The sequence below is a fragment of the Lytechinus variegatus genome, chromosome 15, assembly GCF_018143015.1.
Source record: "Lytechinus variegatus isolate NC3 chromosome 15, Lvar_3.0, whole genome shotgun sequence".
NCBI classification, from domain to species: domain Eukaryota; kingdom Metazoa; phylum Echinodermata; class Echinoidea; order Temnopleuroida; family Toxopneustidae; genus Lytechinus; species Lytechinus variegatus.
This window is the reverse complement of record NC_054754.1, coordinates 14,474,311-14,501,040: the sequence shown is the minus strand read 5'-3', so window position 1 is coordinate 14,501,040 and position 26,730 is coordinate 14,474,311. Positions and strand designations below refer to the sequence as shown.

Genomic DNA, 26,730 nt, shown 5'->3' with positions numbered 1-26,730 from the left:
TCAAGATTTAGCCATCACCTGGGGTGGTATTCTGAGGTCATTTTATCTTTAAAATATTTTATTTTATCTCTTAAAACGAAATTGGTACTCTGAGATGAGATTTTATCTCTCAGATAAAATTTTAGATTTTATCTTGCGTATAAATTTTATCTTGCGTTTCTACTAATGATACGCAACAGAACAATGCCTGCGTACACATACCCATCGCGTATCTGGCCATTGCAACGCAGATGATGTGCTTGCGCCCATTACTTTGAAGAAAAAATAAACTTAAAAGAGGGTAGAGGCTATTTTATCTCTGCGACGTTGATTTCACCAGTATTTCTAGGTGAATTAACACCAAATGGTGATATGAAAATGAAGAAAAATTATATACTTATTGAGAATAACACCTTAACGTTGTTCCTATACAATCAGAGAGTATTTCTTAAGACTTTTCTTTACTAATATTGTCTTTGAAAAGATGTTTGAAAAGATGAGATATAGATTTCGAAAAAAGATGAGAGCATTGTCCTTTTTGTTAAAAAGAAATCTCCGTAAAGACGCACAAGCGTATAGTGCAAGCATATTTTAAGTCAATAAATTGACGCAATCTGGCCCCTTTGCCACACCTCCTGGCGGAATGGATTTTAATTGGTTGAGTGATATGAGAGAGCTATAAAAGCGCGTTTCTAATTGGATATTGATTAGAAAATAGGTGTGTCTTACAGAGATAAAATGAAGATAAAATGGTTCTCAGAATACCAATTCGGAGAGATTTTAAGGGTATTTTATCTCACTGATTTTAACGGAGATAAAATATTTTATTTTATCTGAGATAAAATGGATCTCAGAAGACCACCCCTGGCTCCTAGTCATATTGATTTTTTTCAAGGACTTGCACATTTTAGGACTGGTCTGGTAAAACGAGTGTAATAATTGGCTATATATTCTAGAGCATGAATCATGACAAAGCAGTTACATGTATGTAGGTCTGAGAAAGGTCTGGATGGAAACTAGGCCTGAGTCATAGTGGGTTGTTTTTTTTGGGGGGGGGTGTGAATAATGAGACCAGCATATTAATGGAATACGTAATGCATGAATTCAGTGACACAGAATTTTAGATTATGAACTAAATCATGTTCTGTTTGTTTGCAGCTAATGTTTCACTGGAGTTACATTGTAGTGCCACCTTACACTAACAGGCAAGGAATTGTAGCGTAGTAGTTGTAAACAATTTTGCAGTGCTCACACAGGATACAACAATATCAAAACATTACATGTACATGTATCTGAGCAGATAAGAAAATTGAGAAGCACTAAGAAAGTTGTGAGTTCCCAAATTCTCTCCAGTCACCCCATTATTGAGAGAATTACACTGGCTACCTGTCCAGTAAAGAATCACATTTAAGATCCTAATGATACATGTAGTCTTTAAAGGTCTTAATGGTCAGGCCCCATGTACATCTCAGATCTCTTGAAATTAAAATCCAGATCTCATGACCATCACCTACGTAGCTCACAAGATACACTCACGCTGCAAGTACCCCCACACAAGACTAAAGCAACACTAGGAGATACATGTAGGTCACTTCTGATGTCAGCCCCACGACCATGAAACAAACTTCCCCTCAACATTAGGAATTCAACAAACTTACATAATTTCAAGTTACAATTAACAACCTCTCTATTCCAATAATATGTGCAGCACCTAGGAAGCTCGTGCAGCGCAATATTATAGAAATAGTTTGTGCGCTATATAAATGCATATTATTATTATTTATCATTAATATTTATCATACCTTTACTTTTAGGAAATAAGTCTTTGACACTCTATCCCTTTATTTCATTGATATGATGGTGTGCAGAAAATTGCACTGTTAACTCGCAAAATCATTTGGGCACCAGTGGGATGACAGAGTCTTATTTGGCCTCCTAGAAACTGTCTGGATGTAAATTGTAATTAATTTGTTTTGCCCGCATATTGTAATAGAAAGTTTTTACTTTTAAAATCAATTTTCTCCAGTCCACATTCTTATCTGTTATACAGTGTATTTTAAATGGATTGATGTGAACTGTGATATTGTACTTCAAAACAGCTACTGAAAAAGTTGTGTATTGTTTTTGGAAGAATAGGCCTACCAAGAATTATATGCACTAACAGAGTGTTCAGTAGCTATTTGGACATCAAGACAAAAGCTAATTCCTAATGGAGTTAGATGTAAAATGAGCTTTTGGGGTCATGTCATATGGAAGAAGGTCGTGAAAATCAGAGTTCATCTACACTCACTTAAAAAATCAAGGGGAAATAAAGTCAGGGGTTGAGGGAGATGGCATTGGTTGAAATTTATGTTTTCTGAAAGAAAAAATGAATCGGAGGAAAATTGATAACTTTGTAGAATATGAGGCAGAGGAGGGTGCTACATAAGCACTTGCCCGATTGCCCGGGGCAAGTAAAAGTCAGGCAAGTGTTTTAAAGTAAAGACCAAAACTACTTGCCCGAATTGGGCAAGCAAAATTCTCAAAGTAGAATGGCCAAAATTACAGTCAATGTGATAGACCCTAATTTTGGTCATGGCAATAAGAAAGTAGATCAGTTCATGTCAACAGAGAGAAAAAGGTCAATGGTTTATAAAACCGCAATACTCTTTTGAAGAGGTAAACCTTTTTTTTTTCAAGGATTTTATTGGGCAAGTGAAATATATTTTTGGGCAAGGATATTTGAACTATGTAGAGGTGTTGTGGCTCAGTGGATAAGTCTCTGGACTGTGCACCACAAAGACCGGGGTTCAAATCCCACCACAGCACTAGCGTCCTTTGGCAAGGCGTTTATCTACATTTGCCACTCTCGACCCAGGTGTAGTAAATGGGTACCCGGTAGGAAGAAATTCCTTGAAATGCTCGATGCCCCTGATCACGGTAGCCGTGCTAAAGCCGGGGTAATAGTATGCAGCGCTTAGAAACATTTGTATTAAGTGCTATATAAATGTTGCATATCATTATTATTATTTAAAAATTACTTGCCAGTGCTAAAAAGTTATGTAGCACACTGCAGAGAGTCATGGCATTCTCTATTTCCACGATGTGGGATATGAAGAGGAATAAAAAGAAGAGCCACATTTTGGCTATTGAACATCAAAGGACTGAATACATGTCATTCAGGAATATGTGATTTGAAAACTTTATTATTTCTGAGAAAGTGAGGTATTGTGTTGCGTTTGAAGAGTTTATACTTTGGAATAGCGAGGCCGCTGCCGAGGAAGGGTAAATTGTTGGTTATTCTATGTGTATAACCGCTTTGTCTAATCTGCATTTGATCTCATCCCACATGGTCTTATCAGTCAGTACAATGTATCTCTACTATAAAACAATTACGGCTAATTATCATTTTGTAGAATATTTACCATTTTGTCTGAGCACCAGTTTAAATGCCCTTCCCATATTTTCTACTTCCACTTTAAAGAGAAATGCCAGTAGTTGCTGTAAACACTGATTTCAAGAGAAAGTCTGTAAAACCAGGCTTAATTGTCAGTATATCATCAAGGATCTAGATCTGGTACAGTTACATAAACTGAACTTTGTAAAATCTTGAAATCTACGCTAAAAAATGTTCACACTGAAGATTACCAACACAGATAGGCACACGTGGGACAGTGTATTATTATTGCTGAAATAAAGACCCGACGGAAGTGACCGAATCCGCGCTTATTTTGCTGATTTCTCAGCAATTACACGATTTTTTTCAGAATCCTTTGGCACATATTTTTTATTCATATTAACAGACACTTGGGTGGTCATTATATTAGATCTGTAAAAAGTCATTTTGAGATTGTTACCAAAATTGTAATTTATCTTTAATAGTCTATTAATAGTTGAAGATGAAATATTTTGAAGGTAGTATTTTCATTTGGGAAGGGTAAAAATGATACAAGAGCACTGTAGATGAAATGGAATTGAGACCAACTGGACATGAGAATGAATTATCATTATACTGGTTATGTATGAGACCAGGTGTAGTGTAGGCCTACATGTAAATTTGGTCCAAGCAGCAATAAGACCACATTTAGCCCAACTGGTATTAGACTACATGTATCTGAGAACTTGCAAAATGGAGTGCTTTGGGGCAACCAACTTTTTTAAAGTTGCCCCCTTATTTGCTGTGTGCAGGGCAAGTCCAAGAATATACATTCAGAGACTTTTCACCCCAAAATTTTTTTGTCAGTGTAATAGATGTTTCTTTTCCTACCAAATGATAAGGTACACCAGAGAAGAATAAACTGGAAGAATTTGATGACCGTGACCTTCAATGTTATTTAATACTCAAAATGTAGCATTACGTACATGTATGGGACCAAAAAATTGTCATTTTTAGAAGAAAAAACATAAAAAGAATAAAATAAATACAGTTAGGTATGTGGAAAGTATACTTCTGTAAAACCCTTAAATTTACGTGTCATAATGGTTGTTGCTTATTTGAAAGCCTTTAATGAAGTAGAAAAGAATGATTTACAATGGGAGTGTAAGATATGTGGGACATTTTGTCTTCCTTAAAGAACTGACCCTATTCTATTATTCAAAAAATTCAAATACTTTCAAATGTGGAAATAACAAAAGAGTTTCTTTGGGTTTTTTTTTATGTTCCATTGAAACATGTCTTCCAAGACTGAAAAAGAAATTAGCCATATATTTAAACTACATGTATTTGTTTATATTTTTCATGGGATTATGATTTTTTTTCATATTTCCCAATTTTCACTAGATATTTTGCTTCAATTCTATTTGTTGATTTAGATACATGTACCTAAAGGCAATCTTGATAAAGTCAAGAAAATGTAAATCAATTTTTGAAGCATTCTTGAAATTAGTTTTTCTCCATTCACTTTTTGTATTTGATTAATTTCCCCATTGGCATTGTTTAGAAATGTCCCATACATAACAATGATTAATCAAAATATATTAAATATTAAACATTTTTTACCCTTTAATGTACTATTACATTGTCATGCTCAATGAATTGTAACTTCTTAGAGAATAGAGATGTAACAATAGATTGTTGTATTCTGGGAGATATTTTTTTTAAATGTCCCCAAATTATAATAATTGATATGATTTGCATATATTTCAATTTTCAGAAAACACATTCTCCCCCCCCCCCAAAAAAAGGGCTCCAATGAAATCCATGTCCCACCTAAAAAATCCCATTAGTGTTGTTTTGATTTTTTTAAATAATTAAAAAATCTTATACACTGTACATAATGCTCATGCAAATTAGGTGCAAATATAGCAAAAATGTTCATATTGTATACGTATAAGATCAATTTTTTTCCCGATAAAATAGAAAAATAAATTTAATTCAGGGTTTTCTTTAATAAGGTACCATAACATGAAATTTAGTAATTGATCGCAGGGCTGGGTTCATGATTGATTCATTGATCATCTGCACAATCAGTCATGCGGGTATGATCAGTTTTTGTTATGTTACATGTACAGCCCTGCTATTACACTGTAAAATCAATTTACCTCAGAATCATATTAGAACTGGAGGAGTTAAGGCATGCATTGGCCCAATACTGATTGATCAGGGCCCCATGTTACAAAGAGTATACAATTGATCCAATCAATCTCAACTGTATGGAAAGCCATCCATACCGTAATTTTTTCTACAGGAACTTTGCCCTTTTGTATATAGTAAACAAAGAAAATCACTTTGAATCCTCAATAGAGAGATGAATTATACATTTACATCATATCTAGAAAATATTTTAAACAAATTTGCAATTTATTGTAGATGTTGACATTGCTGGCCGTCCGTAGTTTTGGTTGATCGTATCAATCACAACTCTTTGTAAGGCAGGGCCCTGATTTGATAATACTCTTCAAAGCCTGAGTGGACATTGATTTGAGCTGTATTATGAATTATTGATCAAGTCCACTTCCAAGAGGAAGGCCATAACACCAAGCATTGAATGGAAACCACGTGGTGATAGCATCCTGTAACCATGGCGACGTGTACGTTGCAAAGTTACATGGAGTTCAAATGGACAGTTTGATTGAACAATACTATGATACTGTTTTAGCAGTGGTTCTGTGGGACTGAAAACAAATTTGAGGATAATTTTGCGGCATTGATTACATTGACAAGCAGTGTAGACCGTGCATGTTATTTTGACAGTGTAGTTTTTAAATCTAATGGAAATTTTGCAGGAAGTTGCTGGCAAATTTATAGGGGTATGTATCAAAGAATTCATAGTTATGCTGCTTGTGCTAATTTCTTCAGCTTATGAAGAGGTATACTTTGACTTTAATTTTGTTTGATATTGCTAGATGCTCATGTATGTTTCATGTAATGTTTCATTTTTATTTCATCTTGACAGTCATGATTCTACTAGTATGCAATTTATGATCCTTAATATTTATTTTGGTTTTGATAATGTTTTATTCAGTTAGAGAATAAAGGATCTGTATCTGATTTTGTATTATAATAGCAGAGAGGACAATGTCTTCCATAAATTCAAAATATATATTTTTTTGTTGAATGCATATAATAAAGTGTAATGCATTCATAAAATATATCATCTATCCCAGAAATATTGCAAAATGTGTTTATATCACATTAATAGTGAAACTTTTTTTTCTCACTAGAATCTCTTATTTTTGTTCAGTCCAGGAGGAAACAGTAATTTTAAGGCTTGCATCCTTTTGAGACCAACTGCATTCATTGTTAAAGGAGAATGAAACCATTGGAACAAGAATGCTTGTGTGAAAACAGAAAAATCAAAGAAACAGATCAACAAAAGTTTGAGAAAAATCGGCAAATAACGAGAAAGTTGTGAGCATTTGAATATTGCGATCACTAATGCTATGGAGATAGCAAAATTGGCAATGCGACAAAGATGTGTGATGTCACTTGTGAACAACTCTCCCCATTACTTTAGTATATATTTCACTTGAATTGCCTCTTTTATCACATCTATCCATAGATCATGTGTTCTTTCTACATGAGGGCATGTAATACATATTTTTTAAGAATACATCATGGATAGAGAGTTTGTATCATCAAAAGAAAAAGCAAAAAGACATTTTGAGGGTATTTTATAGTCCACCAAAGGGAAAGTTGTTCATCAGTGACATCACATATCCTTGTCGCATTGCCAATGGGAGGATCTCCATAGCATAGTGATTGCAATATTAAAATGCTCATAACTTTCTTATTATTTGTCTGATTTTTCTCAAACTTTCTTTATTCTTATTCTTTGATTTTTCTGTTTCTACACAAGCCTATTTGTTCCAAAGGTTTCATTCCCCTTTAATAAATAAATTTGATTAATTACATGTGTAGATCATTGTGAGCTACTTTGTGACTGTTTTAGGGGCTATATGTATACCAAATACTAAAAGTGGGCTTGATTTAATTCTGAACTTTCTTCTCTTTCTCTTCTCAGCCAAGTTATCAGCAGCCTATGCCGATGAAAGGAACATTACCCCTCCTCCACCCCCTCCCTGTGCCTCTCCCGATCTCGAGAAACTCATCAACGGGGGCCTAGACGAGGAGGACAACTTCTATGCTGATGTGGATGAAGATGAAGATAGCGCGCCGGTCAAAGTTGACATAGAGAAGGAGAGAGAAAGGGAAGAGTTATACATTAAGCAGGTTTGTTTTCATTCTTGCGTGTTGTGTAAATTGCTTTCATCTTGTCTCTGCCGCTTCTGCATACATGCTAAAGGCCCTCATGAATCTAGAGTAAAATGAAGAATAGATTCTCATGAACAATATTGAAGGATTATTTGTGATGGACATTCATAGTGTTCAATATACATCCTGTCGTCATCCATATGACATCAGTCCCAGCAATGGTCAGTTAACCAAGTTTGTTGATTTCATATTGCAGAATTATTTCCAAAAGGACCTCATTTAAGAACGTCTTAACCTCCCCCACCCCTCCCATAAGAAAAAGAGAAAGAAGTTATTGCTTCAAAAGAATGTATTTCCATCTTGACTTCCAAAAGGGGGCATTTATCTGATATGATGAAAATACAAAATTTAGTATAATGATTGTGCCCTATTAATGGCTGGTACACCCTTGTTCTTTTGATCAAAATCTATACTCTATGTTTTTTCTGTGGTATCCTTTTCTCATGAATGCTACTTTGAGCAATTCATCATACAGGCGACTTTGCCTGAATTAAATCTCTTGGAATCACAGATTTACGATTTGTGTGCGACCCGATTTTGGAATAAATCAGTAAAAATCGATGCGGATATTGAAACATGGAACATAATACTGTTCAAAGCTCTACATCATTGTATGAATACTTTTTATGTTCAAATCTATAGATGACTATGCAACCATCCTTGTTAGAGAAAAAGCGAACTGAATATCTTGTCATAACGATGTCATAGTAATCGTACGATTCACGACGAGTTGAATAAATTTGGCCTTTACTCCAAAATAAAGGCTTGCAATCACCCAAAATTGCTATTTCAGTATTCCTACAGTTAATTTGAACCTTAACTCTTAACATGCCACGCACACTACTAACCCAACGCCACAGTGCTAATCCGATGCTAATCCCCTGTGCCAGCCACAAACCCCCCCCCCCCCTGTGCCACATTGATTTTGGGATCGCGAGTCGTATACACTCCTTTCAATAGTCATGATTACAATTGCTTGAAACTCTCTAACGATTAGCTTATCCACAAAATATTGTGTAGAAAAGTTGTAGGAAATTTCTCATACCCCTTATGTCCTCATTATATGGATTGGTTATTATCTTTACCACTAAAATATGAGTTGTATCAAGTACTTCCATTTTGTGGAGTGTTTTGTATGGATCAAAAAACCTAGGCTAGGTCTCTTCCCTCTCAGAGGCGGAGCCATATCTTGTAAAAAATGTAGAAATACTCGAAAAGGTCGAATGTAAGCCGCGTGAGTAAGTTGATCTGTCAGAAAGCAGAGTTCGCACTGCACACAATAGTGCTAATTACGGCGTGCATGCCATGCGCAATACAATGCAAAACGGCGTAACAATGATTGTAATTCCGAATGTGCGCAGTCATGCACGAAGCAGGCGAGGGTAGGAAACAATGCAAGCACAAAGCAATCAATAGTAGGCGTGCGAGCACGAGTGTGGCATGTTATAGTAGGATACGTAGCGTGCACGAAGCACTCAATGAGTTAAATAAAAAAAAACCTCTCCATTCGCATTTTCAGAAATTGAGCAAAATGCGATTTGTTCCCAAAAATCGGATTGGGATCAGTTGCGAGGTGTGCAGAGCCGTTATGCAAAATTAAACATTGAAGATTATGTTTTTGCCTATTCTGGGCCCTGTTGCATAAGAGTTACTAGTATGTTTTTTTAGCCATCCAATGTTAACTACCGTCGTAACAATGCTCATCAGCCAATCAAAATCAAGGATTTTAAGACAGTTACCATTGGATGGCAAGGTCACCAAAATGGTATTCTTTATGCAACAGGCCCCAGGTTTGATATACGGTAATGCTTTGAGGTAGGTGGTCCTTCAATGGTAGGTTGACTCTAGGCCCCTTTATAATTGACTTTAGTCCTTTACTGTCTGGCCTTGGTGCCCTCCCTCCTCTACCTGACCTATTTGAAACGGCATCTCTCATTAACTGGCCCCAATTGCCCCTCCGAAATAAAGTTTTGAGGCCTGTAATAACAAGAATCATTGAACAACTTTTCATAATTTGTTAAAAATGAAATTAAAACAATAGGCCTACATTTTTCTTTATTTTGCAAGTACTTGTGTAGCCAAGGGTAACTTCAATATTTCAATATTTATCTTCTTTTTCTCATTTGATGATCACACTGATTCAAGCAAGTTTAAAATCTTGTTATACTTGTGCAATTCATTTCAATATTTTGAAACATATGATTTTTATTTGATAGCCTACCCATGTCCCTCCGCCCTTGCTGCGCAGACCTACCCCCGAGCCGTTGAAACTGTCCATGACTATACCTGATGCTGAAGGGGAAGAGGAATATTCCACTGATGAAGATAGGTATGATTACACATTGATACATTGTGCAACCATTGATTAGATGTCCACCAATCTGATTTTGATCAGAAGATTTTTGCAGATTTTGAAATCTTTAAAAATTAATTATAAATTTTTAAAAGTAATTGGTCAATATTTTTTTAATATTAAAGGCATGGTAGGTATTATCCCATTGAAGTGTTATTCTAAATTGGATTAAAACTTTTTATCTTTAATATGCCTGTTTGAAATAAATCAATCTCACAATGGATAGCAATCATAAAAGTGATATCAACTTAAATTGTGTACGAATATAAAGACTTGTGATTGATTGTAAGATGATAGATCTCTGTTTTCTCTTTATCTTATATGGCACTGAGACACAGAGACCCAAATTCACAAAGGTGGTTTTGAAAACCCACGGTTGAGTCCATGGTTTATGCAGATTTCCTCTGTAAATGTGTCCAATGCTGATGTGCGCTTTAGTCACAGTGCGCCATATGGACGACTGTTGTCGTGTTATCCACGCTATTTTATTCATGAGTCTATTTTTTTTATTCATGATTTTACTCTTCAAGCAGTGGACTCATGAATAAAATAGCATTAGTACGGGTTATAATTGAGCAAGGTGCCACATGAAAAAGGAGAAATTTCCATATAGTGCTTCTAGACCAGTTTTTTACGCTGAATATGAATATATGAGGTAACCAGGCTGTATCCTGAAAATTAACCCGTGAGGGCGCTTTTTTTCAAAAGGTCCCAAATTTTGAATTTTGAAATAAATATGCAATATTGAGCAAAAGCCCCCCCCCCCCCCCCCGAGAGGGGTAGGCTCTGATGTGCCACTTCTTTGGATGTAGCTGGTAGAACAAAGCCTACTCTTTCCTCTCCAAGTGCTTTCAAAGTAATTAAAGTGGCTGTACTGTATAGCAGAAATGCCTTTTGCCTCAATAGGTGCTTAAAAAATGGTGATTTTCCGATAAATAGGCAATATACAACAACATGATATAGACAAGGGGGAGGGGGGGCTTCGACACCCCCACCCCATGAGAGTGTTAGGCCTTGATGTGCCAACGTTTGTTTTATGTAGCTGATAGAGAAATGCCTATTGTTAACTATCCAAGTGATTAACGAACGGAGATAATTGCATTTAATTTTACTATACATTGTACATATTACACACGTTATACGTATTAGTCTATGGAAATGCATAGAAAAAGCGACATTTCTGAAATTTAAGTATTCAAGTTTGATACCTTATAGATTTGCTAAGAAAGATGATACAGAGTTGGAATTTCATCCACATGATAATAGTATATCAATAAAGTTTTCTGGAACATTTCAAGGTAATTGATTCATTTTTCCTAGAATTATGTAAAATCATGTATTTGCAAAATTTTCAATTTTTGGGAAAAAAATGACAAAAAATGCAGTTTTCTACTTAAAATCTCAGCCAAATGACCTACTTATCCCCTCTAAATGGTACCAAATTGTAGGAAATATATCTGTCTTTCATATGACACTAATTTTGTGGCAATGGAATGCCCATGTCAAAATTTATGTACAAAAATTCAAATGTTCTGAAAATTTGGCGGCCATTTTGAAAAAAGCGCTCTCACAGGTTAATTTTCAGAATACAGCCTGGTTACCTCATATATTCATATTCAGCGTAAAAATTGGTCTAGAAGCACTATATGAAAATTTCTCCTTTTTCGTGTGGCACCTTGCTCAATTATAACCCGCACTACATATACATGTACAGCCACGCTAACAGGTTGTAAATTTGGCGCAATGTGACAAAAGCACACATTAGCATTGGACATTTTTATACACATGCCCGATACACACTAAATTAAGCGTAATTTATACAGGAATCTGCATAAACCATGGATTCAACCGTGGGTTTTTAAAACCACCTTTGTGAATTTGGGCCAGAAAGTTTCTCCTGATCAGTTAAGAAAATTAAAAAGTAATCCTTTTTAACCCTTTGCTCGCTGTTATTGTGTTTGATTTTGTTCTGTATTTCTGGGGGGAGTGTTAATCAGTAATTCACTAATCTATTTATATGTATATGTCTATTATGTTAATGATATTTACTTGCCTGATCCCGAAAGAAATAAAGAGTTCAGGAATCAGTGATTCTTGATTTTTGTTTCATTTGATAGATCATCAGGTGCACCATCTCCTCAGCTCTCTCCTGACATTGAGGTCCAGAGTGTTACAAGCGATGTATCCACCCAACTAACGGCTCAATACATTACCTCTCAACAGAATAGTCCAGTCCACACCCACCCTGTCACACCACAGGGACTGGATTCTACCATTACCCCAAATAGGGTAGATGAATTTTATAGTGAAGAGGTAGATGTGGATGTGCGTTCATCTCGGAAAGGGAAACAGTCAGTGAAATTTGTTGAAGAGAGGAACGTGACTTTTGATATCACACCTAGAGATTGTGCATCTTCTCATAAACCTAGTCCCCCTTCTGTTAGTAAGGTCCAGAGACCACGGAGTGCTTTAAAGAATACAGGTACCCGTAAGTCTATTGTACAGAAAAAGAGACCTTCATCTGCTGGTTCCAAAGGCAGCCAAGAATCGGCAAACGAAAACTCATATTCTTTAAGGCGCTCGGATCATGGCTTTGGTGAAGATCATTCAAACAGAGAGCGCATGGACGCACTAAACGTTACAAATGATGACATATTGGATGCAATAAACAATAATGGAATAAGCCAGTTGCTTGATAATTTGAGCAAATCGAGGAACAAACAAGAGGTAGAAACCATGATGTCAAAATTGAGTGTCTCTGAAGCCCAGGAGGTGACTGGTGACTCGACCAAAGCAACGCGAGAAGTGCCACAGTCAGACATTGTCCGAACTGTCCAGGTGTCCTCATCGTCCTCAAAGACAAACTACTATGAGAAGGCGATACAGGCCAAGAAGAAGAGCATGTACCATCGGCAGAATACACCCACCAGGACACTGACAACCAAGGTGATTGAGTTTGGTGATGAAGGGGTATCCATGGAAACCAAGGAAGTGTCTTACTTCCAAACACCGCCCTCACAGGTCAAAGTATCGAGGCCTACATCGTCCAGAGGTCCTCGCAGAGGATGGGAAGAACCCGGTGGATCAGAGGGTACCCACGTGAACAGGCCAACCATGGAAAAGAAATCTGTAAGTATTCAATTATATAGATAATCTGCATGATTGCAATTACAGTAGTTCCAACTTTCTGCTCATGGTTTTCCATAGGCTTCTTGTTAGGCTTATATAAGAAAATAGATTGTACCTGTTATGCTGTAAGGCCCTTGATTTGCTATTGAATGCACCCTTCAAGACTTCTTCTTTATAAGTTTGCTGCACATGATGCAATGATTATGGATAATGGATATATTTCAAGAACCTAGAATCAATCTTGCAAATGATGATGATCCACAGCATTTCTATTGCGCTATTTATCTGTTAAAACATTCATAGGCGCATGCTCATCTAATAATCTGCCGAAATAAGTGTAAATAAATGGTCATATAATATATTTTTAATAGTTTTCTTCATCCAAAAGACTGAATGTAATATATAAAGGCTGTTAGGAAACCATCATATGAAATAACTGCATGGATCTTTGGGCTTAATTATGAAAATAATCTTTGTGCCTTGGCAAAGCAAATTCTACATTTATTCTTGTATGAGTATATATATATACATTTACGTGTATATTTTTTTTGTAATGAAAGTATTTTGAATCTTGATATTAAACACTCTGCAGGTTAAAGTATAGTTCGTTTCTGATTAAGCTATGGTATGGATAACAATATGAGTACAGTACGGTAGGCTATATATATCAGTATTCACAATCAAACTCTGTTCATCATGTCCCAGTTTAGAGCATTAAGCATGTCACACCAAACAATACTTGCAGCTGTTTCACACAATTGTGCTGTGTTGCAAGTGGCAATGACGTACATTCACAGGGTACTGAGGTTGGCTCCATTAAAGCTAAGCTTCTCCCTTCATCGGTCTCTTACCCAGAATTTACCAAAGAGATGTTTTTTATTATTGAGAGTTTTATTAAAATTTTCAAGCACACTCAGAACAATTTATAAGTACGATCAGTGCTCAGTAACACAAGGTTTGCAATCACTTGTTAAGACCACTGTTGTTGTTGCATGTGCTCACTTTTTTTACGTACTGACTATCTTGTTGAAAATTGCAATTAATAACAAAACCTAATTTGTTATCATTCAAATTTTGCTCATATGCACCTTTACTGGGTCATGTGCACTCTCTAAAAACAGGAGTCATTGGTATTCTTTTACATGTATTAAAAGCTTAGTTAATCCTAGACTTTAAGAATGATTTTAGTAAACATTTCTATGGAAAACTAGTGTTAGTAATACTTCTTCAATATTCATGACACATAGATGTAATTATAGCTTTAATCTCTCTATAGTTGAATACTTTTAAGGTTTCTGTTGAAGTTGAATTTTCTGATAAAAGAAAACATGCTCCATAGTATGGCCATGTGCTTGATACGACTGTGTATACGTAGATCTAAATGAGTATACTACAGCTCTACATGTATAGAGGATGCAGAATATGTTTGTAAACTACATGTATTTGATTGTACTTTTTTTAATAGGTCTATGTACATGTATGTAGTTAAATCATTACATTCTTTATTCTTTCTTCCTTTTCCCCTGTTTTACTTCATTCTTTTATTCTGTCACTGTGTCTTTATCTCTCTCTTTCTATTGTTCCTCTTTTGATACCTATTTCATTCTTTATTTTCCCTGTTTGTATCATTCTTAATTATTTTTCTTTTTCTTTTTATTCTTTAATTTGTTCACAGTTTATTGAGCAGCAGATTGCAAGGCCAACATCACGGTTAGGATCGTATCAAGATTTAGATGACCCTGATCCCCAAGAATTAAACAAGACATCCTCTGCATTCGCAGCCTCACAGGTAAGACCAACGAACTTGACCAGAATAGTCATAGTGGATTGTACTTAAAGGGGAATCCAACCCCAATAAAAACTTTTTTTTAGAGGAAAAAGAAAAATCAGACAAGGTGATAGGTGAAATTTTTAACAATATCAGGCAAACGATAAGAAAGTTATGAATTTTTGAAATAATGGTAATCACTATACCCATGGAGACTTCAAATTGGTCGCATATGTCATGTTATAGTGGTGTAAGGCAAGGACTACTCTTCCATGTACCCCAATAATATAAAATTGCTAAAATGTAATTTTGTTCAAAAGTTTTACTTCAAATTATATTTTCTTTCATGAGGACATAAAACAATATACTACTGGGGTTATATTTAGATTACTTTCCCAGGGGAATGTACCCCAATAATATAAAATTGCTAAAATGTAATTTTGTTCAAAAGTTTTACTTCAAATTATATTTTCTTTCATGAGGACATAAAACAATATACTACTGGGGTTATATTTAGATTACTTTCCCAGGGGAATGGGTACTTAAGAGAAAACCACAAAACCCAGATAATTAAGTACATGGCCTATGGGAATGTTGTTCTTGCCCCTTGTCATAATAATACCCAGTTGCCAATTTGTAATCTATATAGCCTTAAAAGGGATTTCAATTTTAAAGCAGCCATAACTTTCTCGTTGCTTATCTGATTTCTTTCAAACTGTCACCTTTCTGTAAAATTTATTTTTTCTTCATTCCAACACAACATTTTATGACCAAGGATGGATTTCCTTGTAAGGAGATATTGCATGAAATGGATTACAAATTCAATTGCAGTTGAAAGATTGGTTGTAAATATCAATTAATTGTTTTTATATTAATCGATTTCAAGACTGTCGATTGATTTGGGGATCTAAGATCGACTTTTAGTTTCTTACAATGCACTCTCATGCTCTCTATGCACAATTTAATTGAAGCACTGTGAGCCACATTCTTATCACAGGTTACTCTTCATGTCCAAAGTGCAGTACAATAATTCTTGGAAATTACATATAAGGAGTAGATAAAGTCAGACTGAATTACTTACTTAATTGAAAGCATGTATCCCAGACAGTCTCCCAACTTAATACCATAACAAACATCGAGAGGAGCTTTTGTAAATTTGTCCCTGGAGATAGATTATCAGGCATAATGTGTAATTAAAAGAACTTAAACGATAATTACTTGAAGAAGTATGTCAATCTGTCAAGCTATAGATTAAAATCTCTTTGTTTTTCTGTTATTTCAAATCCATCTCAATCTCATCTTCATGATGATTGCCATTCAATTGTATAAAATTGTATATTTTATGGAAAATTTATTAGACAGGCATTTAAAAAAAATCTCATTGTGCCTAGAAAGTGAAAAAGTAATTTACTGAATGATGGCATTCTTCAAGGGCATCCATTGTAGTCCACTCAAATATGGTTTAATATTGATTTGGAAGGATGACTGTCAAACATTTTTATTTTATCATATTTCTCTATATATCTTGATCTCTCTGTATGTTCTCTGTCCATTCCTCTATCTCTTTATTCTCTACTCTCTCCTTTTTATGCATTTATCGCTTTTTCTGTCTATCTCTCTACATGTATCTTTTCTCTCTCTCTCTCTCTCTCTCCATCATTTCCTACTCATCAGAGAGCCAGACCAAAGTCCGCTGTCTTCAAAGCTAAAGCTGAAGTGAGCCCTCACAATTGCGCTAGAGGAAAGAGTCCAAACAGGGTTAAACCTCGTCCTCACTCTTCTTTTGTCAACTCAGACCCACCAAAGGTATATATAATGGACATACAAATTTCAATTCAATTCATTACTTTTCCAATTTCAATATCATTTTCAAATATATCCAATACTTACGATTGTGTATGTTTGCATTAGAAACATTCAGGGCATGTTTAGATCACATGTGAGTTAATTTTCACAAAAACTTATACATGAAAGTCATGCAAAGGAGAAAAATAAAATCGGATGTTATGATTAGCGTCCACCCATATCTTCCCATTTTCAACCATTTCTCATTAAATTCAGCTAACACGTTGGTCTTGAGGTACATTGTAAAGCTGTGCAGGACATATTTTTGCATGTGTCCGAACTTGTGTTGCCATGGTAATAATATATTCAGGGTTCCCAAGGTCATGGAAAATCCTGGAAAAATTTGTGGTTCTGGAAAGTCAGGAAATTTGTGAAAAGTCATGGAAAAGTCATGGAATTGCATTTATCTTATGGCTATGGTAGCTTTCCGTTTTGTCGTGTCTCGCAAAGTTCTCTCATACTTAATTATCATAAATTGGTGTTCATAATTTCCATTTTTCCCAGTTTTGTGACATCCCAAATTCTACAAAACCCTTTGGACATAGTTTCTAGTGGAAAGCTGGAAGGGTGTGGCATCCCTTAATGCCTCCAGAGCTTTTCAATGTTACATGTATGTGGTCTACAGTCATGAAGTCTGCATACATTCTGTTTTGTTGGTAGTGGTTTTGGGTCTTGTGGTGAGCAGGCATGCTGGTGCATAGGGGTGCTGGTACATGGGTGGTGGCTAGCATCATAATATGGTACATGCACAGGGGTGGTAGCAAGCATTATGTAGAGTTTCTATCACTCACAGCATACGGATACACCGCACTTCTCAATACTGTATGCCAGATGCTCAAAATGACTCAATTTTGTTTAAATTGTGTCATTTTGAGCATCATGGAGAGATTTCTTTCAGGTATCATCATTATCCAGTCATGTCAAAGAAGTGTTACTTCCGGCAGAAAATTTCATCTTATTTGCAGTGATATAAGATGCCAATTAATCAATGTATTTTTAATATATATGTCACATTTTGTAACCAGTTTTGCGTTCTTAGTTGTTTTTAGAAAATTGAAATTTCAAGTTTTGTACAATTTTACCCAACATTCATGGCAATTAGTTGACATATCAAGTCACAACTGATCAAGCATTACCAGCATGGCTATCAGAACACAATACATTCAAAAGGTTCTGAATCTCTTAGTTACACAAGATGTTTCAATTGCTATTTTAGCGTTAAATAATGTGTCCTCTCTGGAAAGTTACTTGAAAATGAAGTTTAATGAAATACCAAAATAGACATCAAATGTCCAATTTTCAAGATATCCTCATTATTTTGGAGCATATAGAGAAATACACTTGTTAATTTAACTGGTGTCCTCAAGTTGTATCACAAATGGCCTCATTTTTTGTAATGTAGAGTGAAATGCAGCACTACATGTATGTTGACAATTTTTAGGATGAGGATGTCTTTGTTAGCCTTTTTTTTCATGTCACCTTATTGTAAAACTTGAATGTCACTCTTTTGTAATAATTGGCTCATGTGTGACATATGTAAAGTGTTTCATCTTCATATAATTCAGGGTTCCCCCAGAAATTTGAAAACAGAATTCCACGACTTTTATGTGGAAGTTTTGTAGTAAAGGTAAATTCGAGATCCTAATTTCAATATGCCTGGAAAATTTGACATTAACATCTATTGTATAGTTCACTTTTGTGACAAGATCTGCATGCTATGCTCTGAAAATTTGGAAATAGTTCATGGAAATCTGTCAGTTCAAGAAATTACATGAGTTTGTGTTCAAGACAACTTTGAATCTTGAGGTTGGTGAAACGAAAATGGTACTGTGCCCTGGTCAGAAACAGACCATATACATGTACCAATGATAATACATGTAGATGTACATGTCATGAGTAAGGTAGTGGGTGGAATGGATGGCCGTGAGGGGAGGTTATGGAGGCCATCATAATGTGTCTGATTTTGGAAACCGTGCCAGAAAGCAAGTCATGGAAAGTCAGAAATTTGGTCATGGAAAAGTCATGGAATTCTGTTTTCAAATTTCTGTGGGAACCGTGATATTATATGTCAGCATTTAGGCAAAAATCTTGCAGATCAATATACCTCATCGGTTTTTAGTCACTTCTCATGATATTTTGCTCACTCATAGGTCTTGGGGTAAAGATGGCAAGACATATTTTTTCCATGTGTTGGGAAATGCTGCCATGGTAACGGTGAAAGGGGAGGGGGGGGGGTTAAAATCACATTCAGCGATAGTTCTAGTTTTAAATAAACTCATTTATTCTTGTTTTCATTTTGGAACAGAAGCCTATGAGACGAAGCTCATCCCCATCAGCACAGATGTACAGCAATTCTAACAAGGCTCTTGTTCCTACTGTCAGGAAAAGGTAAAAGTTTAATCATCTTTAACTACCTTGCTTTATACCTGGTGGGTGTTTCATTAGGTTACATGTACCTGTTACTTTACGCACAACTGGAATATGTTCTTAAGTTAGTGATGTGGTATGGTAAAGATATGTCAAAAGAAGGGTTACCAGTTGAGTGTAGAGTCATTCTTAAAGGACAAGTCCACTTCAACAAAAAGTTGATTTTAATAAAGAGAGTAAAATCCAACAAGTATAATACTGAATATTTTATCAAAATCGGATATAAAATAAGAAAGTTGTGACATTTGAAATTTTGCTCAATTTCACAAAGCAGTTATATTCACATCCCTGCCGGTATGCAAATAAGAAGACTGATGACATCATCCAATCACTATTTCTTTTGTATTTTATTATATGAAATATGAAATATTCTAATTTTCTTATTGTCAAGTGAAACAATGATTAATTCCTCTCTGAACATGTGGAATTAGCATTGTTTAATACTATATGGTTTAGTCAAGTTGGTCCTTATTGTCAAATCTGTAAAAAATGAAAAAATGAAATATTGTATAATTCAAACAATAAAAACAAAAAAATAGTGAGTGAAGGACATCATTGACTGTCTCATTAATTGTGCATATCACTGTTTTGTAAAAAAACAAGTGAAACTTTAAAATGTCATAACTTTCTTATTTTACATCTGATTTTCATGAAATGTCAGTTATGTTTGTTTGATTCAAATCAACATTTTCTGGGGTGAATTTGACCTGGTTTATGAATCACCTATCAGGTCATGATGGAATGGCTTCCATCTATTTTAAAGGTAAATGAAGTAGTCGGAGCAAACAATTATTCCATGAGAAAGTCTTTAAAATCAATTTTCATAGATCTAGATCTGGTACATTGAAATAAACTTATCTTTGTGAAATTGTGAAATTTTCGCTGAAAATCAATAATTCTGATAATCACTCACACAAAAAGGCACATGTGGAACAGTGTTTTAATATTACTTGGAAAAATACTCAACATTTTATGGAATTCTGTGCTTATATTGTACATTTCTCAGAAATTACACATTTTTTTTCCAAGAGTCATTTGTCACTTACTTTTATTCATGCATACAAACACTTGGGTGTAAATTTTATTGGATTCTGTTCGAACACATTTTTAGGTCGTTACTACAACTGGCATTTATCTGTATGGACTATATAAGATAAGACAGTAATGTTATGGGGAAAACATTTCCATGAACATTTATCTGATAGATTGGTTTATTTGTGGTAAAGTATTTCATGACAATGTGGATGATTCTGAATGATAAATAACATTTCTGTGTTATTTATCATAGAAAAATATGATATGAAATAATATAAAAGGAGAGTGCCCATGGCAGATGAATTTAGATGGGTAATAAAAAACCAGCTGACCTTTAAAAGCAATATATGAATCTAAAGAGTGTTTCATACAGACTTGTTGCAATAACAAATCCGCATTTTAATACACAATTTACAATTGACCAATCAGATTGAAGGATTTCTGTAGCTTTTAACTGTTATTGTAAATATGTTATTCTTATAACTTTTATGAAATGCCCCAAGAGAGTGTTTCTTCAGCATTTGCCATCTGACAAATCCTATCCTTCGCTTGATTTTGATTGTCTGTGTAGGGCTGTTACTATGGTACATGTACCTGTCAGATGATAAAATATTAATTAAAGGGAAATGAAACCTTTTGAACAAGTGGACTTGTGTGGAAACGAAAAAAAATCAAAGAATAAAATCAAAGAAAGTTCGAGAAAATTTGGACAAATAATGAGAAAGTTATGAGCGTTTGAATATTGCAATCACTAATGGTATGGAGATCCTCCAATTGGCAATCCAACAAAGATGTGTGATGTCAAGTGTGAACAACTTTCCCCTTGATGGATTATAAAATACCCCCAAAATGTCTGTTTTTTTTATCTTTGTTATGGTGATACAAACTCCATAATATATTCTTTTCTACATGCCCTCCTATAGAAAAATATGTGATCTACTGATAAATGTAATAATAGAGGCAGTTAAAGTGAAATATATACAAATGTAATGGCAAATTTGTTCACATATGACATCACACATCCTTGTCGCATTGCCAATGGGAGGATCTACATAACAATGATGATCTAAACTTCAAATGCTCATAACTCTCTTATTTATTCAATATTTCTCAAAATTTTGTTGATCTGTTTCTTTTATTTTTCTATTTTTGCAAAAGCTATCGTGTTCAAAAGGTTTTCTTTAATGCTCCCCAGAACTGACATATCACTCCATACGGACTGGCCCTAGTGTCCTCTTAGATAAAAATGTTACTAGTGCATATTCAATGCATTTTATGAGTGATTTTCAGTGCAACCTGCCTTTGATATCGGGCCATCATTTATCCAAACACATCTAACAAGCATTCAAATTATAGCTGTATAGTAAGGCCAGTCCATGTGGAGTGTTATGTTAGTTCAGATTCATAATTACCTACTGTAACTATCATAATTAAATGTACATGAAAATTTTTGGAAATTACATGTATTTGTTCTATATGTCTGTCTTTTGCAGCAAAGCTGAAATCCAGAGGAATCGTGAGGCAGTAAGGGCACTGAAAGATGGGTCTTTGAAGAAGACTAAGACATATGGAAAGCAAAGTAAGTTATTTCCCATGGTCTGTCACATTTGGGAGCCGTCACCATGTCTTTTTCAAATTGAATTCAATATATTTTATCATCACACCAACCAAACTTACTCCAGCCCAATCAGAACTACTACGTTATTTTCATTGACATGCCATCAATCAGTTTGGAATGATGGCATGTCTTGGTGTAACTGTAGTTAATAGGCTGTTGGTCCTGCCAATACTAGGGTTGGGAGAATATGGCAGATTAGGAGATGTTATATTGTGTTTTTTTTTCTCCCTGGGATATTGATAATTATTAATACTATTGTTATTGCTATTAATTTATCAATCAGGTTCAAGGATGTAGCCTATAGCTGGCACATTCATACATGTTGGTGCTTTTTAAATAATAATAATATGTCCATTTATATAGCGCAGTTACTATGTGCATATACCCTATTGCGCTTTGATACTTATTATTACCCCGGCTGTAGCTAAGCCGCCATATTAACAGGCGCTAAAGCGTTCAAGGAAGAATCCTACCAGGTACCCATTCACCTCACCTGGGTTGAGTGCAGCAAAATGTGGATAAATTTCTTGCTGAAGGAAATTACGCCGTGACTGGGATTCGAACCCACAACCCTCTGTTTCAGAGTCTGGAGACTAATCCACTGGGCCACAATGCTCCATATGCTGGCCACAAATATGTGTGTAGTCAAAAATATTCCTTTTGCACACGGTGCACATGGCTCCCAGCAAAATAGTTGATTTCGGAGTATTTTGATGGTTTTAAAATCTTACATCATACACCTCTTCACTAGTGCATCCTGATCAGCACTTTCCAAGTCACTTTCAGTTTCTTTCACATTTCAATGTCATTATCAGGACTTGTTTTTTATCTGTTCACGTTTTTTGCAGGACTACCAATGTCATATTAGCCTGATATGTAGTAGCCTAACCACCGGTGTGTTGGCTCAGTTGGTGGAGCGTCTGTCTCACAACCAGGAGGTCGGGGGTTCAAACCCCAGCCGTGTCAGACCAAAAGACGTTAAAAGATGGGAGTTGCTGCTACCCTGTTAGGTATTCAATGTTTAAAGGGGTAGAGCCTTGTTGATTTGGCGCTGCACAGCAGCTGCTGGGCCCACGTTCAGTTGGGCAAACAAAATTTTTGGAGTATTTCATTTCATGTCTTTTTTTAACAATAAAAAAATTGATTTTCATCATGTATACTTCTTCCTTTTCTATCGTGTTTAGTTGTAGCAGTGGATGACAGGATGCCTGTAGGCAGGACATTGGCAGGAAAGGGACAGCAGAATGATGGCAAAGGATCAGATAGTGACAGTATTGATGAGGTTTGTCAAATTATTCACAGTAGATCAATGCAATGGATGATGGCCCTCTATTGGCCATGCATTAACAAATTTTACCAGTTGGGTGCGGTATCTTGTTGCCTCGATCTGTACAATGTGGGTTGTTTCTGGATGCATTTTGTTCCTCAAATTAAAGGGAGAGTTTGTAAGCTCAAAAGACCCATATTCTGAAGTCGGGTTTAACTTAAACTCAGGTTTAAAGTTGTGGTTTAAGTACGGGAAGCCAAAAGTATCAACATCTTTTATTCAGTTGATCTTTTCTTATGTTTACTGTTCTCTTTCCCGATTCATCAATGTGAAGACAATAATCTATTTATCCTTCATAGACAATTATGAATGATTTTAGAGCCAAATGAGCTGAAATATGACATCTCTACCATTAGTGATTTATGTACACGTAACAATTGGCTATCCATACTTAAACCACAACTTTAAACCTGAGTCTAAGTTAAACCTGCGATCAGAATACGGGCCAAAGAGTGATTAATTTTTTTTATCATTACTGCTAATGATAATCATGCTGATGAGCAGAATGTCAAGGAAGTGGAGAGTTCTTAAATGCATTTTTAGGTTCTGTTTCATAACGACCTGTGTTAATAACAAATGCACAATTTCTATAACAAGTTTACTATCAGCCAATCAAATTGAATGATTTCAGTAGCTTAAAACTGTTATTGTGAATTTGTTATTGTAATAAGTATTATTGAATGGTCCCCTGATGGTTGATGCTGTACAGATGGTTGTCACTATTTCATTGTTTTACCCTATGGCCCGAATTCACAAACGTGGTTTTGAAAACCCACGGTTGAATCCAAAGTCTATGTAGATTTCCTGTATAAAGTACGCTTAATTTAGGGCGTATCGGGCACGTGTATAAAAAATGTCCAGCGCTGATACATGCTTTTGTCACAGTGCGCCAAATTGACGCCTGTTACCATTTACGCTATTTTATTCATGAGTCCATCGTCTGAAGAGTGGACTCATGAATAAAATAGCGTGAATAACCACGGCAACTGGTGTCAATTTGGCGCACTGTGACAAAAGCGCGCATCAGCATTGGAAATTTTTTATACATGCCCCCTATACACGCTAAATTAAGCGTAATTTATACCGGAAATCTACATAATCCATGGATTCAACCATGGGTTTTCAAAACCACCTTTGTAAATTCATGCCTATATCTTCCATGCTATATTATTTATTTTTATGATGACAGTATCCTAAGAGTATGAGAGAGGAAGAAGTATTTAATTTACATCGACACCTAACCAAAAGTGGAGTCAAGGTCACCTATAAAGCATTGAAAAAGTAAGTGACTCATTCCTGCTCGTCAAATATGTCATTGTTACTAATACCCAAACTGCTGTTCATGTCTTCATTATTTTTCAACATGAACTTTTGATATATCTGTTTCTGATACTTCTACAAGAGATGCTACTTCATTGATATTTCAATATTTCAAGGTCTATTATTTGTTATAATTCTTTTTCTTTCCATTTGAATATTTCTGCATTATACTTCTGTTTTCCTTGCTTTCTACCTTTGCTTCTTCATGTATTTACCAATAGCTTAAATTGGTATTGGTCTTTTTTTTATCCAGTTTTTCCCTGACTTTACTTTTTTTAAGTCTTTATTTCATATGTATCAACCAATAATTTGCTTACTTCTACGTTTTGTTAATTTCATGAAGTATCTGTATACACCCAAGCCCCTATATATAATAATAATATTCCGCATTTATATAACGCTTAATACATCGGAACGACGTCTCTAAGCGCTTTACAGACATATTATTACCCCGGTCATCGGATCCTTGCATGCCCGCATACAATGTATGCACCTTCTCCACTCCCTGGGGAGCATTCCAACAAGAGTTCCAAGACTCAATTGCTAGGCATACTACATATAGGCTTTCACATCCTACCGGGTACCCATTTAACACCTGGGTGAAGAGTGGCAAAGTGTGGATTAACGCCTTGCCAAAGGACGCTAGGCCATGGTGGGATTCGAACACACGACCCTCTGATTACAAGGCGAGAGTCAGAACCGCTACACCACGACGCTATATGAAGGACCTTCCTTAAAGTATTTGTCTCTGTTTTCTTGTGAAAAGCCATAATGCTGTCAAACTATCTTGAAGTGAACTCAGAATGAAGAGAATGGGGGTTTGAAATTCAGAAGGTGGGATATTTTAAAGATTTGCCCTGCTGCATTTTATTATTATCTTGATTATTAATGTATGTATGTATGTATTGCCATGATGGCATTCAGGTCTGTCTCGTCAAGACCTTTCGGTCTTTTGCAGTCTCCCAAATTTCATTTTGTATTTATGTATGTTTAATTGATTTGTTACCAATTATATATTTCTCTGATATTGTATCTTGTATGGTTTGTTTTAAAAACACCATCATGATCAATTTGTATTATAATTTTTTTAATGTTTTTGTGATTATTTGTTTTATTTTCAGGGGTCTTGTTGCTCCAGATGAGAAGAGTATCAATGATTGCCTAGAGCAGTTGCCGAGCAATGTCTCGCTCAAGTAAGTTGAAATGTTATCTTTTCTGAAGCTATACTTATTTATGGAGCTGCCGAACACTTGGAAAATCCATAATTGTTGCAAATTTAAAATTATGAATACATTCCTCAGTGACAACAAAATTTGAGTTTAATACATCCGTTGAATTGCATTCAAGCATTAGCAAAATCATGTTAGGTGCTAACTAATTTTCTTATCTCTACTATCTTATATTAAGAATGGAATACCCTTAGACATAAATCAGTCAATAATCAGTTAAATACACCCGATACATCTTAAAGAAAGCAAGGTATCTTAATCTGTCCATTTAAATGTGTTGATAAAGCAGGAAATAATGTCAAATACAATTTAGAATATTTCATGCATTTCATGTATTTGTATGATATACATTTATTCCAAAAATATGTTCCAAACTTTCTTAAAAGCTTATTGAGTGAATCATGAATATAGATTTATTTCAAACATATGATTTTGCAAGTTACTTTACACAATTGGATGAACTATACAAAATATGCACATGTGGTGGGGGTCCTGACTGTTTGAATATTTTTCTTTATTTTCGAACCAGTTTGCTGAGTAAGCCCGAAGCCTGGCTTGGAGAAACGTATAGGAATTATCAGATAGCTGAGAATGCATTAAGTAAGTAGAGAGATCAGAGACCAGTTTCATAAGGAATTATGCAAACTTTGATTTGATTAGCCAATGAACCTTTGTTACTTTGAGAATGTATGAACCTTAATTGCAATTTCAGTCGAATTTCTTTATGAAACAAGCCCTTTGTGGTCGATCAGTGATTCCATCTCATCCCCTGTTCAGATATTATTTGCACTGCACTGGGTGGGTATCTTTGTGGTCTGCCCTATGTACTCATAGGCACTGTGTATATCCCAGGACCAAAATCCAATTGAAACCAGTTGGATTTCCAACTGGTTTCAATTGGTTTTAACTGGAATTTAACAATTTTCAGTTGAAACCAATTGAAACCAGTTGGGCAACTGGAAATCCTAACTGGAACCAGTTGGGCAACTGGAAATCCTAACTGGAAC

At 35.3% G+C, this 26,730-nt stretch overlaps 1 protein-coding gene across 1 annotated transcript in view; it reads left to right on the top strand.

Moving 5' to 3' along the window:
- The window catches only part of LOC121428466, a 40,977-nt gene that overhangs the window by 8,447 nt on the left and 5,800 nt on the right, over positions 1 to 26,730 (top strand). Inside the window, exons 5-15 of the mRNA XM_041625093.1 lie at positions 7,422 to 7,630; positions 9,889 to 10,001; positions 12,143 to 13,154; positions 14,830 to 14,943; positions 16,597 to 16,728; positions 19,073 to 19,155; positions 21,723 to 21,808; positions 23,032 to 23,129; positions 24,364 to 24,455; positions 25,616 to 25,687; positions 26,253 to 26,323. Of these exons, the coding sequence (XP_041481027.1) occupies positions 7,422 to 7,630; positions 9,889 to 10,001; positions 12,143 to 13,154; positions 14,830 to 14,943; positions 16,597 to 16,728; positions 19,073 to 19,155; positions 21,723 to 21,808; positions 23,032 to 23,129; positions 24,364 to 24,455; positions 25,616 to 25,687; positions 26,253 to 26,323 (2,082 nt within the window). The remainder of the gene's footprint in view (positions 1 to 7,421; positions 7,631 to 9,888; positions 10,002 to 12,142; positions 13,155 to 14,829; positions 14,944 to 16,596; positions 16,729 to 19,072; positions 19,156 to 21,722; positions 21,809 to 23,031; positions 23,130 to 24,363; positions 24,456 to 25,615; positions 25,688 to 26,252; positions 26,324 to 26,730) is intronic.